Raw genomic sequence first — 15852 nt, 5'->3', positions numbered from 1 at the left:
GAAAAACTTGGTGTATGTGGCAAGGGATTGTTGCAGTAATACAACATTAGGTAACAGAAAGTAGTGCTCAGCTTGAGGTTAAATGGCAAGTTGAGGATTCTTTAATTTATGCTTTTAGAAAAGGCATTATTTCACATGATAGTCCTGATACAAAAACAAGTGCTTTCCAAAGACTGCGGTTCTATGCTTATTTTCAAGGATCAAACCAAGCATGGCAGTAACTCAGCTCAGCAGTTGTCTTCCCCTCCCTTTGACAGACTTTTCACTTTTGAGTATTAATTTCCTGTTTTATAGTCACTGTATTTCAAATACATCTTGTACTGTTTGGTATTTATATAAACCAGCTAGTGGATTGCTGAAATTAAGTGCTTCACAGAAATTTTTTCCTGCTGTTTTGCTAGGAATTCTTGCTTCAGTTTCAGGAACTCCGTTTACTTATGTAACCGTGGTGATTTTTTTTTCCCCTCTTTCCTCTAGTGCTGACTTAAAGCTCTTGGAAGAAGCCACCATCTCAGTCTGCAAGTCTTTAGGTGAGAAATGTGACATCTCAACTTTTTTCCCATGTGGTTTATCAGAACAATTAAGAAACAGCATTCATGTGCACATCCATATCTTTAGTATACTATACCTCTCTGTGTTCCGCTGGTAAGGTTAAAATAGTATGTTTAAGAGTGTGCTTGTCTATACCTCCCAAACTTTTAGAAACTTAACTTCCAGCATTAACTCTTTTATATAAATTAAAATGACTAAGAATTAGAACAACTCCCTGCCTCCCTCCCTCCTTCTTTCTCCTTTGCCCTCCAAGCCAGACAGGGTCGGGGAAGAGGTAATTGGGGGATGTAATGAAGAGAGAATATAAAGGTTAGCTGTGAATACCAGTCCTATTTTCTGATAGGAAACTCTTGTGCTGTAAAGTAGTCATGAAAAGGAAGCAGTTTGAGTGCCACACTTGGGATATTTAAATCTAGGCTGAAAAGTGTATTTAGAAGACAATCATGGAGTAGTAAAGCATGCGCTGGAGAATCTTAAAAGAAGAAAATCAGTTGTAGCATACTGTATGTAGAAGTATTTAACGCATCGAAATTTTTTTTCATTCTGTATCTTGTTTGAACTAAATAGTATCAAATTACAAATGCTATATAATCATATCTTTGCAATCCCTTGTCTAGTTGAGAAGAATCCTCGAACAGGAAACCTTGGATCGTTGATTAAAGTCTTTCTTTCTAGAACCAAAGAATTAAAAATTTCAGCAGAATGTCAGAAGTAAGTAGATGGAGAAAAGCTGTGTGTGCCCTTTCACTTTTTAACTGTTCTTTTGTTTCTAGCTCTTGAGGTTTTGCTCTGCTAGCTGACATATTTACAGACCAAAATTTAGACTTCTCTTACTTATTCTGTTCAAACAAAGATATATCTAGTACATTTTCAAGCATAGAGTAGTAATAAATAGACTACAGCAGGGAAAAAAGACGTGTTTACCTTCTCCTGTGTGTTACAGAAACCACATTTGTTTCACTGGATTCAGATGTGTAACTGTGTGCTAATTTCTGCCTTCCATATTGTGCAGTCCTTAGGTGTTGCTGTCTTAATTTACTCTAGACTGCACATATAGTAAACATGCAGCACAAATTCTCCATTACTAGGTTGGTAGTGCAGCACTCAAAACCCCTTGGAGCATAAGTAATGTCTAAGAGGAAGACTGACCAGCCAGTGATGTTTGAAGTTTTTTTATACCTAAATGATGGATGTAATGGCTCAGATAAATGAATGCCTGATTCTTCAAAGCAAATGTCATTTTCATCTTAAGTACTTGGTTTTTAGCTATTTAAAAATCTCCTGACCTTTTTATCTAAATTTTAATTTATCTCAGGAATATTTTCCAATTGGATTGCATTTGAATAGGAACTTCTATATAAAGTTATTTCTTTCAAGTCATGTCATGCAACTGTCGTTTTTTTTACTTCCCTCTTTCAGCAATAGGAAAGAAATCCAAGAGGTTTCATGTACAGCACTATATAATTTTTTGGGGAAGCTTTCTATAACTGTTCCCCTGTACCCCTTGACAAATGTCTGTCTTTTTGAAGCTCTAGATCTGAGGAGAGTTAGACATTTTCTTTAGTGCCCACTTCCTCCTGGAGTTGCCCTCACCCTTCTTGCTTCTATCTGGAGAAAAGTTACTTGTGCAGGGATGACTCCTACTTTAGCTCAGAAATATCTGACGGCATAGCTTCAACCAGAGCTTGACTATATGCTCTTGTATGGGCTTCCTAGCAGTTGCTTATTGGGATTCAAGAAAACATTGTGAAGCTATAGTCTCCTTGCATTCAGAAAGCTGAGAAAAATCTTAAGGGAAATAGACGCTTTTGCTTTGTTGTGGTCCTGAAGTCCATAGGTGCATAGAGTCATCTGAGAAATATTAGATCAGGAAAAGTGCTAAGGTTTGGGGAGTCAGAATAGCTTTCACACTGAAGCTGTAGGAAAATTTCAGCTGTTTGGGTGGATTTGAGTTCGTAGGGTCTAGAAACCATTGAAGTATACTAAGCCATCTAGTAAGCTCTTTGAAGACAGTGGCACTTCTGGCACTATGATGTTTTTAGCAATACCAGCTTACAATTAGGAATAAAACTGTATCTTCTTGGGGAAAAAAAAAACTGTATTTAAATACACTTCTAATTAATTTGGTGTAGCAGAGAGTCTTCAGTTGACACTTTAGAGCACTTTGGCTTTTCCTTGCTTCAGCGACAGGAACCCCTTTGTCTATTCTGGCATAATCTTGTTGTGTGTTTTTTGTTTTTTTTTTTAAATGTATGTTCACAAACTGTTACTGATTCTTGTTTGCTTTTGTTTCTTTTCTAGTCACCTCTTTATCTGGCAGGCTCACAATGCGTTGTTTATTATCTGCTGTTTGCTGAAAGTATTCATCAGTCGAATGTCAGAAGAGGAACTGCAAATTCATTTTACTTACGAAGAGAAAACACCAGGCTCATATGGTAGGTATATGCTATTGCTAATGAAACAAATATCCCACAAGAAAGTAATGAGCTCTGATGTTCTCTTTAGATAAGAATATCAAACTTTGTTTTAAAACTAGAAATGAAGCTGTAATGATGCTACATACAACACGCTTTATTGTTCAGGACAACCTGTGTGACTGGACGCATGTAGTCAGTAGTAAACCTGGCTACTTTGGGGTCTGAAGTAATACAGTGTAAGACATCTTCCTTTGTATCTAACATTTGAAAGAGAACATCTACAAAATGTGCTGAGAGTTTTTAGTAACTTGTTGACTGTCTTTTTTTCTTTATTTGGAAATAAAGGTCTGTTAACAAGCTTCTGGCATGTTACAGATTCTCATAACAAAACAGACCTTTTCTAAAGCTGGGTTTAAGTTGTTTGGTTTATTTTTCTTTAAAGATTTATTTTTAAACTTAACATGATCATTTCTTTACAGACTTCATTTGGTATTTTTAAACAGTTATTCAGAACTGACACTGTAGACCTAACTTAGTTTTAGTAATTTTAATACAGTTTAAAATGTAATAATGGTCCTCTTCAGAACATGCTTTGGTATTCTGATGCCTCTTTTTTGTGCGAGGTGCTCCGTTACATGAGGTGTAATGGAATCTGCACAGGAAGGGATACACAGTGCTTTCCTTTTCTGTTCTCTGAGAATCCCGTCTGAACATAATCCCTCTGTGATCGGCCTGTTCAGAGGACAGGACTGCAGTTCCAGTTAGGAAAGTGACAGAGCCTGAATGGAGAAACGCAGGGCACAGCATTGTCTTTGGCCTCTAAGAAGATGGGAAGAATAAAATATAATTGGGGCAAAACTATCCTATTACCAGTGTGGGAATGGTGATGTTGCAATTATTTAGGAAGCTGAATTCTTGGTATTTAAGGGGATTGGAGGTAGTTATTTCACTTATTTCAATAATTCACTTTTTTCAGTGACATCATGAGATTAATGCTGTTTTTCTTTCTCCCTGTCTGAGACTTGCAGAACTATGAATAGAAGGCAACTCTCAAGTTGCTTGCCACATGTGACCCTGGGTACAAGTCACTTCCCATCTCTGAGTCTGTTTTCTTCTCTATAAAAGGAGGGCTGAAATGAAATGCGCTGTGCAAGGAAAAGATGAGTGGTGGTACAGTCTGGTTCTCCTGCTCCTAATGATGGAGAATAAAGAAAGGTGTCTCTTGGAGAACGTGATTTGCATGTTCTAATGTCGTTAGTTCTAATACCCTGTAAGATGCTTAGCCATACCTCAAGAGAAAGGTATTGTAAAAATAAACATACCCTTTGGGTTTTCTTTTCACATATGTTTCATAAATCAGCAGCAGACAGGGAATGAAATAAAAGCAACTTCTAGAAATCTACCGAGGAAAGAAAACAATACTATGATTACAATTGATCCATTAAAAAAGGAAATTGCTAACATTTAATTAGTGGGCAATAGTTCATCCCATGAAATCTGTCTTGAACAAGAATTACAGAAAAGTGAATTTAGGCAGAATGTTTGAAAGTAAGTGCAGCTCAAGGAAATGGAGAGTATGTTGCACAAGATGAAAGACAGCAGGAATGACTGGATTACTTAACTATCTTTCCTCCTATCTTGTGTTTTTTTTAAAAAAGTCATGCTTTTTGAATGTGAATGTATGTGTTCAAAATTAGTTTGATTACAGCATAAAAAATCATAACACTATCTGCCACAAATCTTTTGTGTCACGCCATATTGTGACACTATTACAGAACACATGAAACTAATGCTGGCATGTGAATCTTGATTGTAAATTTCCCTCACTTCATTGTAAGGTTACCATTGAATTTGGACGTTTATGTCATTTATTGTGTAAAACCAAAAACTGCCTGGCCAAAATGACTGGTATCAGAATGAGATACTTCTGGTTGTTCTTCCATAACCCACTCGCACTGTATTACCAGCATGGATTTCCCTGAAGAGTCAAGCCAGGCAAGGACATGTGCTGCGAATGCCTAATAGCTGCTTGCTCACCGAACAGTGAAAACGGTTCATTAAAATCTGGTTAACTCCTTGGCGCCTGGCGTTGCTCTGGGGAAATCAGACTTCTGGTGCCAAAAGATTAAGTGCTACATGTTGAAATGGTTTAATGTATTTAAACTGTGATGAGTAATCTCCAAGAATGAGGTCAGCTAACTGATACATTAAAAAGCAGTGCCTGCTTATAATAAGCTATCATTGCAGACTGCCTGTGGGTTTATACCTGGTTTAAAAAAAATGCCCACCCCTTGCTTAAATTGAATACTGTAGCACAGTAAAACAGATGGGAATGCTGGAAAGTTTTGTTAGTTTGAACCACAGCAATCTTTATTCCTTATGTTGAGAGTTCCTCACAGCATAATATTAAAAGTGACTGTTGTCACCGGGCTAGATCCATATTTTCACAATGTTTAGTAGCACTTGACTGTAATTCACAGTGACATTTATTAGTGATAATTTTGTGCATATTGATGGCAAATGTACTGAGCAATTATCTTTGAGCAGATTGTTAGCTGGATGTTCTTGATTAGGAAGGTAATTGTGTGTGGTCTGTTGGTTAGAAGAGGGGACTGAAAGACAGGAAACGAGTTCCTTGTCAGCTCTCACTGCTCGGCTGTGGGCTTGGGCCAGTTTCTTCTTTTGACTCGAGTTTCCATTTGGAGATCATTCTTGTGATCCCCTTCAAAGTATCGAGATCTGTATCATGCTACATGGACATATCCATCACTTGAGGTTCCTAATAAATACTTCACTTAGGTTTTTTTTCTAAGTATAAGGTTAAGATGATGCCTTTCCATAATTTTTATACTGAGATATAGAAAAAGTGAGGTATCATCAAAAGAGTATAGTAAAAATGCTGCTGTATTAGGGCTTATTTAAAGTGAGCAGAAAAAACCCAAATTTTTTGTTTCTGCTTTCATAGTTGTAAGTGTAGCTTTCTACCACCCTCCCCATCACTAGAATGCCCTTGGTATTCTGCAAATTACATAGGTTTATCAGTATTTTCTGTACCCCTGTTGTATGTGCCTAACTCTATGGTAAACATACTTTAAAAAAAATTAAGCTGTTCTTAGCTGTCCTTCCTGTTTTTTCATTTACCAGAGCGGATATTGTGTTCACTATTCTAGACTGTTTCTCTGTGTTTCTCTGTTTAAACTGTGAGCATCACTTTTTTCTCCCTCCCCCCTTCTATCCTGAGCATATATTCCAGCACCATGTTCTTTAGTTTAAATATGGCACCTCGTGAACGGGGAGTGCAGCATCAGCACATCAGTTTGCTCGTGCTGCAGTCGGTCAGAACATTGGCACCCGCTGTGTGTTATTTGGTATTTTGGGCAGAAATGTACAGTGTATGATAGTAATGATGTATGGAAAATATCCTTGCCACTTGCTCCTCAGCAATATATCTTGTGTTTTGACAGCTAATATATGACATAGTATTGTTTACTTAGTGCTTTTTAATAGCAAGAAGAATTCAGCTCCCAGATCTTACAGTTTATTTACTTTCACTCTTTCTGAATGTCCAGTTTGTGCTTTTCCTTGCTAGACTGTGTTTTAAGTTCAGAAGAAAGGTGTGCTTTTGAACTGCGCATCATACAAAGTGATTATTGATTATTTGCAAAAAGTATGAGTGGAAGGATAAGTTGTAGCCCATCATTATAAATGCTAAACGAAGTTCCTAATGAACAAACTGCGTGGGATCGAGTGAAAGAGAGAAGCTGGTGTTCCTCCCACAACGCTCTTCATTGGTTTCCTCCCAGAGTAATCAGCCCATAAATAAGTTTACTGCTTTTGGCAGTTTTCAGATGGTTTTTTAGCACAGGAAGTAGAAGCTTGTGCCTCTTAGTCCGTAATTGGGAGTTTGCATATAACTTTGATAGGAGGATATTGCACAATTTTGATTGTGGGATAAGTCTTGTACAGACTTGTATAATAAACTGTGTTTTAAGATTCAAAAAATGCCTGACACTAATAAATTCTAAATTAGTGTCATCTTCCATGACTTACTATTTTCTTGGCATTTAGGTTAAATCCTGTATAGTTCTTGCAATTAAATATTTTGTGGAAACTGTGTGATTCTTTGAATGAGAAAATGACCTTCTGTTCCATAAGGGAATAACTTGGTTCCAGTTAGACTGTCTGGCTTTGCAGCCTGCAGTCACCGTTTCTAGCCCGCTCCTGCTCAACGCTAAATGAAAACGCCCTGACATAGCAGCAGCGTTCTGAGTAAAGCGAGTTGGCACGTAGCAGTTCCTCACCCAGAGGTGTCCGTATCTCAGTTTTTTATTCTGTTCAGACTACTGTTGGCCTATTTTAGCAGGTGAGCTGAGGACTTGGCATATTCCAGTCTGAAGCTGGAGCCAAGTCGTAGCTAACAGATCACACACATTTTGGTGAGGTTTCCGCTGTCTATATTGTATTTTTTCTTTCAGTCACAACTGTGGTGTGGTTCAGAAGCGTAAGAGTGGTTAGCATGTTCTGTATTCTCAGTCAGATTGTCAGCTCATATAACTTATTCTCTGACCTATAGCAGAAAACTTTATTCATTCCGTATGCACAATATTTTAATCACAAAGTTGCTAAGGACTGCATTTGGTGCATTATAGCACATGCAAAGGAACCCCAGCGTGCTTTTGGAATGGGTGAGACTCGAAAGGAAAATCATTAAAAGGTACGGTTTCTCTGAGAGCACACCTGGTCTTTTACAAAACACAACACATTTTTGTTTTTTTCCTGACAGACAGTTTGGGGAGGATGGGGATAGAGGAGAGAATAAGCAATGTTATGCTTATTGCAGCCCTTAAAAGATTACAGGAGCTTTCAGTTATCACATAAAGGAAATTAAGGATGGCAGCTAGTTTATGTACTCTTTGCTAATGCTTTTAAGGCAAAGTGGAAGCTTTTGAGAAGCCTGGGAGCTGAAGATCTAACCACAAAACCCCCAAAAGCTTGGTTTCTTGAAGTCTGCTTGTTATGTAACTAACTGTATGGATGAGGCTTTAAGTACTCCTCTACAAGTAACATGAATTATTTTTGTACTGGTGTCCAGGTTTTAATCTAATCTATCTATAGGAGCACAGGAGCAATAGGACAGAAAAAGCAGGTAGTATCTAGGGAGAGATTATTCCTTGCTGTGTCTAAATATCTTATTGATATTAGGCACATCCAGCTTCCACAGCAGCTCAGATCGGGTCTTGACAACATGGTAGCTAGCTACTTGGCAAGCCAGACTATTTTATGTCATCTATATTAGACTCGTAATTATGAGCTGTGGTGGAGCTGTTTGTTTTAGCAGAAGGGGTGTCTAATGGCACCTCTCATTTGCTTTGGATAAGTTGTTTTGCCTATCTAATGCCTGCTAATCCAGTGTCTGTACTGTGGGTAGTTTTGAAAATGTTAAAAGTAAAGCAGTATTATTTAAGTAGCAAAATCATGCAAGTTATCCACATATTCGGTGCCTCAAATATGATGATTGAGAAATGGTGCCTCAGCATAACTGGATTTCTTTTTAACTGTGTGTGTTTGCGGTTACTTTTACACTGTAGTAGAGTTTAGTAGACGTACCTATGATTTCTCTCTGTGCAAGTCTGCTCTAATCTTATCTGAACAGATTCACCCTTTACTTATTTGCCCCAAGGGTTTGCATGTGTCTTTAATCCAAGTATGTGATCTATTAATGTGAATGAGTATTGTATGTATTGTCTTTATCCTGCTATTGAAAAAAGGCATTGTTTATGAAAACACAGAGTGTTCTGTGTTTATAGCTCTCTCTCACGTTATAGATTTGGCATGCATCCGCTTCATTGTCTTGGCAAGACCAGAATTAAACAAGAATGCCTGTGCCCCATTGGGGAAAAGGATGCATTAATTATTTTAGCTGAATGACATTGATTACAGCAATTAAGTTTAAAAAAAAATACAGTTTGAGGACAGAGCAGGAAAGACTAACATCTTCCATTCTGCATCAGTGTGCTAACCAATCGTCTTGCTTTATTTTTAACCTAAAGTGCAAGGAAAAGCCTTCTTTCATATTCAAATAACATTGTTCTCTCTCCAAACAAGTTGTGTATATAGCATGGTGGAAACAGTATTCTCATATTTTCTTTTCTTGTTTCCCCCACCCCTTTCCTCAGCTATTAAGAGAAAAACATTCGATACCTTTTGGAAACTTAAGAAGTCTCACTCCATAAGCATTTTCTATATTTATAAAATTTTAGAAGAGATTCACCTTCAAGTTATGTACAATATGTTATCTGGACTTCATTATTGACCATAGTTTCAGTCTAAGATTAAATACTCTTAGCAGTTCTAGTTTTGTGCTAACAGGACCTACACTGTGTTTACTCATGGGGGATCCTATATAAAGGAAACCATGTTTCCGTGATAAAAAACTGATTTCCTTTAGAATGTGCAGTTCACTAGGTGACAGTTTTTAATGTGTTTTTAATAAGCTGATTGTGGAAAGAAATGATTTCGCTTTACTGTGAATATTCCCTCTGGTGTGCTTCTTAAAATTGAGTCCTGGAATTAAGAACAAACTTGGGTTAAACAGAATAACAATGCCATGACTTGGCTCTAATTGTTATATTTATTGCAAGACCTGTTTATCGGAAAATGCAAAATAAACAGCCATTTGGGTAGTTGTTGTGGTGCAGTGGTATGATGCCTGTCTGGTGAGGCACAGGGAAAAAATGTGCTTGCTTTAAGGCCAGTCTGCGCTGTAAAATCCTTCACTTTTTTGTGTTATATGTATCTTTCTATAATTTTGTTTTGTAAGCAGCAAATACATCCCTTGGATCATCAAGTTTTTCTCTCTTTTAGTATTACGTGACAACAACTGATGGTTTGATGGTTTTCTTAAAAGATCTTCTGTTCCTGTTGCTTTTGAGAATTGCAATACTAATGTAAAACACTACTGGTTTTATTGATTAGAATTTTCTAACTTTTTTTAAAGTAACTTTCTAATCATGTCACATGTTTGTCACATTGTGTATATGCGTTAAGGGCAATTTTTGCACACTTATACTTGGAAAATCGCGAATCTTTTCTATTAATTGAAACGTGTGAAACCTCTTCACTAGATAAATGTGCCCTCGTGCAGAACACATTGCAAAGACTGAACTGCTTAAGAATAGCCTACCGTGAATGTACTGCAGGCTGCATTCATTTGAAAGATCACAATTTGGAATATTGTTCAGTATATGTTAGATAAATGAAACGATGTGCTTTCTGTGTTTGTCTCTGCTTCTTCCTGGGGCTAAAAAAAAGGGGCGAAGGGCAATATGTATGGAGTGCAGGGAATTTCAAGAGGAGACTTGAACTGTGGACCTGTTAGGAGTCCCTAGTGATCAATCAACCAAGCTGTTAGTAATAACAGCGTTTAATGCGAGCTTAGTTAAGCAGTAAAGCTTGTGGGTATGAGAAAGGCTTGGTGTGCTCAACATTAGCAGATTTCCTGTGATACCAACCTCCCACTTAGTTTATCTGGTTGTAGTTAGTTATTTGATTTATATATAAAAGGCCTAATGTCACCATTCCCTCTAGTAATAATCTCAAGTGTTTTCTGTTTTGGTAAGAATGCCTTCTTCATAAACAGATGAAATTTAGTGTTTGTGCATTCATAGGTGTTGATTGTCTGGATCTATGTGTTTAAATCCATGCTTTTTTGTGTTAGAAAATTCAGGAAACCTTTGATGTGCTTCTTTTCAGGAACAGAGTGTGAAGACCTCATAGAAGAGTTGCTGTGTTGCCTCATCCAGCTCATTGTTGAAATTCCCCTCTTGTAAGTTGGGTTTCTTTTGCAACCTCATTCAATAAACCAAGCATTTGAGCAAACATAGAACTTAATGATGGGGATCATAATGTTTAAAAATAGATTTGAATTTGAATGCTCTGTGTTACGGTAAAGTACCGATAATGATAAACTGCTGCCAGTACCAGCCCTGAATATTTTATTGGAATGAATAACAGTCAGCATCTCATACTCGGTTCAAACCACGAGCAGGAGTTATCCCATTTTGTTTTGTAGATGCTTTGTTGTTTGTTTTCGGTACCTCTGTCAGTACACAGAAAGTTACTACCAACTTTTGGTTGGAAACTCTTGTGCTATTTTTACAGGGAAGGGTGCATCAGAGGTGTCATCGCTTCATCTCTGGGGCACCCAGCAAGGTGCAAACAAAAGTTCCTGTTCTGCACTTGTGTGGGCTTTTGAGCTGCAGTCATGTGGCTTGTTCTCATTTAGTGTTCGTTTCTGAAATACCGGTGAATTGATAGCTGAAGAAGAGAGACATGACTAAGTGGAACATTTCTGTAGATCTCCAGCAGAAAATTGATTTGTTTACATTGCTTTTTTTAGATGCATCTGTCTTATTTGAGATGTGTTGATTCCACATTCCATTGGGATGTGTGCCATGAAACTTCCTTCACTTTTCTTATTTGCAGTCCATAGTATTAAAGGGAGAAGAACTTACTTTTTTTCCTTTTTTGAATAAAAAATGTTTCTTTCACGCCTGTCCTTTTTAGTTTTACCATTTCTTTACAAGATAAACTTTACCAAAGATAGTGTTAGCAGTAGCTGTTATGTTTAATATTGTGTTGTAATCTGTACCTAAAATACGTATTGTTGCAATTAAAGCATCACAGCTTTGAAAGAGTTTCACAGCTTATCTGTTATAGTATAGTACATATCTCTGTTGATGATTTAGTTTTCATACTGCTGATTGCTCTTTTAGTTGGAAAGCTGACAAAGATACAATAGTTTTTGAAACATAGCTCTCATTAAATACAGTGCTGTCAGCATTACATGAGGGTTTTGAGTAGTCGCTGTATAATGAATTAGCAATATGATTTAGTGTGTCATTCTGCGAAGCTTGTCAGTACTTCCTGGAACAGATACACGTTTTGTTTGGAGCAGATTAGAAGAAATATGAAGGGGTGAAAGGACTGAAATATATGGGCAAGTTCATAAATCCTGTGGGTGGTTTTTGGGTTTTTTCTTCTTGTAAGTCCCAATGGCTGTATAGAATCCAATATCATTTATTGTGTTTTTCTGGCAGAAAACATTTTGCAGGCATAATTGTTCTTAACCCTTTTCAACAGTTGAACCTGTCAGCATTTCCATTCTGCGTGAATGCGGTTGGGGGGAATGGAAATAGTTGTTGAAAGCACTTGCTTTACAATATGATATAGTAATAATAATGGTTTGCTCAAAGTTATGTAGCCACTATATAATCTTTAATGTTCAGCTATATTGGACTCATTCACTCTTCTCATAAGTGTTAGATGTGGAAAGATATTTTTGCAAACAAGCTTTCTTGGCTGACTTTTTTCTGAAACAGTATGCTACTGCATTGTTAATTTGGCCAAGGTTAAGTAGGGTAGTAACACTTATAAGAGTGTGTAATATTGTATTGTTTAGCAATGTAATGTGTTTAACAATGTAATAATGTCTTAACAACATTTTTTTTTACCAGGTCATTGAAAGGAAAGGATAGAGGAAAGGTATGGGGAAAAACTTGCTTGTTCTAATACACAATCAAAAAAGTGGCCCTGCTGAGAGTTTTCATTCTGTTTGATATCTCTTGTTACTGAAGGTTGCCTTCTTAGTAGCTGTATTGTAAATCAAAAGTAGCTGTATTTTAAGTCAGAGGACGAAAGGACCACAATCTACTACAGGAGGAGGGAAATTAACTCTTGTTCTTATAAAGATGGTATGAAGTTGAGGCAGTTTTGCTTAAGGTAATACTAATTCCCCCCCTAGGAGAATGATCAGAGTTGTTTTGGTAGTGACATGACTCTTAGCTTCCCTGTCTCTCTGATCAGATTTATGCTCAGTTCTTTCCCGTCTTTCTATCAAGGGAGTAGTTAATTTTTTTGCCGTAACTGGAACAGATCAAGAAAATTTCAAGTCTAATATGTGAGTTTTGGGAAGCAATAGGTTGTCCAAGTGGGCTGAATAGTAGACAGTGTTGCTGGATGCAGCTCTGTAGATTATGTTATGGAGTAGAGAGAAATTTGATTATAAGATAGAAAGATATCATTACTGTTCAGTCTTGAATATAATGGTGAGAAGTTGTATGTGTAAGGTGAGGGGTACTGTTGGGAGGAGAGTTTTAGGGTACTTGTGTGTGGTATTTTTCAGGCAGGTGCCTAATCTTGGCCCATGTTCCAGACTGGCCAAAAGCGAGCCCAGGGGCTTGGGCTTGGCCCTGGGCTAACCAAATTCATGAAGGATCGAGTCTTCCCTGAGCATGAGTAGAGCCTGCTCAGCTCTGAGCTTGCTTCACCCAGAGTCTTGGCAAAATGAGCTTGTGTCTGCCTACAAAATAACATGTAGAAACACTTGGAAAATGCAACTGGGCAGTCAAGCTCCAAACTAATAACCAAGGTGTGCGAGATGGGGAAGAAGACAAATTGCAAGCCCATAACTCACCTCTCTGTATCTCTTCCTGTGAGGTATAAGTGAGGAACTGAAATGCGTTGATTTTTGTTTGGAAAAGTTCCAGAGATGTACAGAGATGCATAGCTGGAAAGAGTGTCTCAGACTTATCTATCAGGAATGGGAAAAGCTATCTCTCCGAGTTAGAGTTCTTATTGGGAAAGACAAAAGCATATTATGGAAGTTGCCCTCAGCATAGCTAAGACAGGTGGTAGTAGGGACCACAGGACTCAACAGCTTTGTGGCCCTGTATCTGAGACTTACTGAAAAGACCTTAGATTAATTACCCTTTTGCAAAGCTGACTCTGCATTGCACAAAATGCCAAAGGGAAAAGTTTCACATATTGACATCTAAGAATTTTTATTTAAACTACATTATTGCTTTTTAAGAATCAGACTTGTGCAGTCCTTTGTAAGACTTGAGTTATGGTATGTTGATCTTTGATTTATGGCTCCTTTGGGTGTGTTATGGATACTCTGCTTTTTCTTTGGTCTTGTTAATGTTAGCACCCAAGAGTGCACATTAATGATCCAAACTACATACTCAGCAAAAAAGACACAACTTCAATATTTAATCATATTTGTTTTGCATAGAAACTATCGCTAACATTTTGTTGCAAGATTGAGCTCCGAAAGTTTTAAATTATAAAGGCTTCTTTCAGCAGCTTGTTAAGAACTGGTATGCATAACTGAACATCTGGTTGTTATCAGTACATTTTCACTTCATTTAAAAACTATAAATGCATATGGAGGAAAAATGAAATACTGTGATCCAGTTACATCATTGTTAAGTAACACCCTGTGGTGCCACTAGAAGTTAGTTGATATTTCCATTACATTCTGTTATTTTCTATAGTCAAAATTGTTTTAGGCTGCAGTCTGTCTTTGAAAATAAATTTGAAAGTGAAAGATTGGACTCATGTTAAAAATATTTGACTCATTTAAGGATGATTTCTATGTTTTCCGGGAGTTTAATACTCAGGTATAGAAGGAAGAAGGGAAATACAATTGATTATAAAGCTCTGCAGCATCATTGCAGCGTGCAAACAATGCCATGTACAGATAATGAGAAATGTTTTTGTTCAGGCTTTTTCCTTGCTAATTTCTCCCCTATTTTGGGGAGAATATTTCATATTGTGTTTTTTTGTTATTACTTTTAAAACAGTAGCTTAGAATACTACTTTTGAAAAACAGCAATTCAGGGAGCTTAGGATTGTAGTAGTTCTGATATTTGAACAACTATTTGACTTCAGCACTCTTTGGCAATGCTGTCTCATCATCAAAGAGAAACTTCCATCTATTTGAGCTGATTTTGAAGCTAGCTGAAATAGCCAAACTGATGGAGGTTTATACTGCTTCCCACTGAAGATCATCAAGGTTTATGAATAACTGGTGATAAACGTAGGAGGAGACTACTGTGCTCCTTGTAGGAGGGATCTGATATGTGTGAAGGGGTTTTATTTGCTGATGCACCTTGTAGTGTTACAGAACAAGATGTATTTCTTTGAGGGCTTTTCTCTCTTGTCGTCAGTGTTTGCAGATCAAGGCCTGGTACATACGCTTTTGCCTTTGGAGTGAATAATGAGTATTTCTGTCTGCATGGGTGCTGTCTTGCGTAGCCATGAAGAGTGCTGTGTTGCATGACCATCTGCTCACTCAACAGCTTGGCTGAACTGAAATGCCTTTAAATTGAGCTATTTTTTTGATAAGTAGATCAATGCGTTTCAAGCCTTTTTTTAGTTTTTGTTTATTTTGACGATTTTTCTTTATCAGTCATTTATCCTTTTCTATTTTGTGAAGGCATATGAGTGGCCTCCTAAGTTTCTAAAAATCCTAAGCTGGAGAACCTTTAGCTGTGTTGCATATTCTTTTTCTGTTCTAATTTTATTCTAATTTTGTTTTTATTTCAGATTAGTGTTTCTCTATGACCTGCCTTCTCAGCAGGCTAGCTCTAACTTATATTCCACTTGTAACAATCTCGTATTAATCTTTTAACAATCTTTGTAATCTCAGAGTCTTAATACCAAAGCTCTGGACTGTTGGATCATTCCTCATGCTGTATAATCATGCTCCTAATAATGTACTTTCTCTGTCATAGTTTTCAGCCCTTTTATCACAACAGGTATTGGATGCATTTTGAGAAACACTTGCTTGCAAGTATTTGGGTGCAGTCTATGATTTGGGCAGCCAAGATACATAGGCACTGAAGTCGAGTAGATCTCTTGATGTCTCAGGAGTTTGCAGACTGTTTAAAATCAGTGATAGATACCAGACTAATAGGCATTAGCCTGTTTTCTCCATTGCCTAAACATATATTAGATCAGAACAGTTGGTTGTTGCCACTGAGTGCCACTACTTTGAGTTGATTCTGTCTTGAAGTCAGTGGCTCATATTTGAGTGAGC

At 37.3% G+C, this 15852-nt stretch overlaps 1 protein-coding gene across 3 annotated transcripts in view; it reads left to right on the top strand.

The window, feature by feature from the left end:
- Positions 1 to 15852, top strand: part of LOC112994467 (dymeclin) — a 218362-nt gene that overhangs the window by 24355 nt on the left and 178155 nt on the right. For all 3 annotated transcript variants that reach the window (XM_026118835.2, XM_064500291.1, XM_064500292.1), the window contains exons 3-6: positions 478 to 530; positions 1170 to 1263; positions 2854 to 2987; positions 10722 to 10794. In XM_026118835.2, coding sequence (XP_025974620.2) covers positions 478 to 530; positions 1170 to 1263; positions 2854 to 2987; positions 10722 to 10794 — 354 coding nt within the window. The remainder of the gene's footprint in view (positions 1 to 477; positions 531 to 1169; positions 1264 to 2853; positions 2988 to 10721; positions 10795 to 15852) is intronic.

Source organism: Dromaius novaehollandiae, chromosome W (genome assembly GCF_036370855.1).
Source record: "Dromaius novaehollandiae isolate bDroNov1 chromosome W, bDroNov1.hap1, whole genome shotgun sequence".
Taxonomy (NCBI): Eukaryota; Metazoa; Chordata; class Aves; order Casuariiformes; family Dromaiidae; genus Dromaius; species Dromaius novaehollandiae.
The sequence above is the reverse complement of the archived record's forward strand: the minus strand, read 5'-3'. Positions and strand labels throughout refer to the sequence as shown.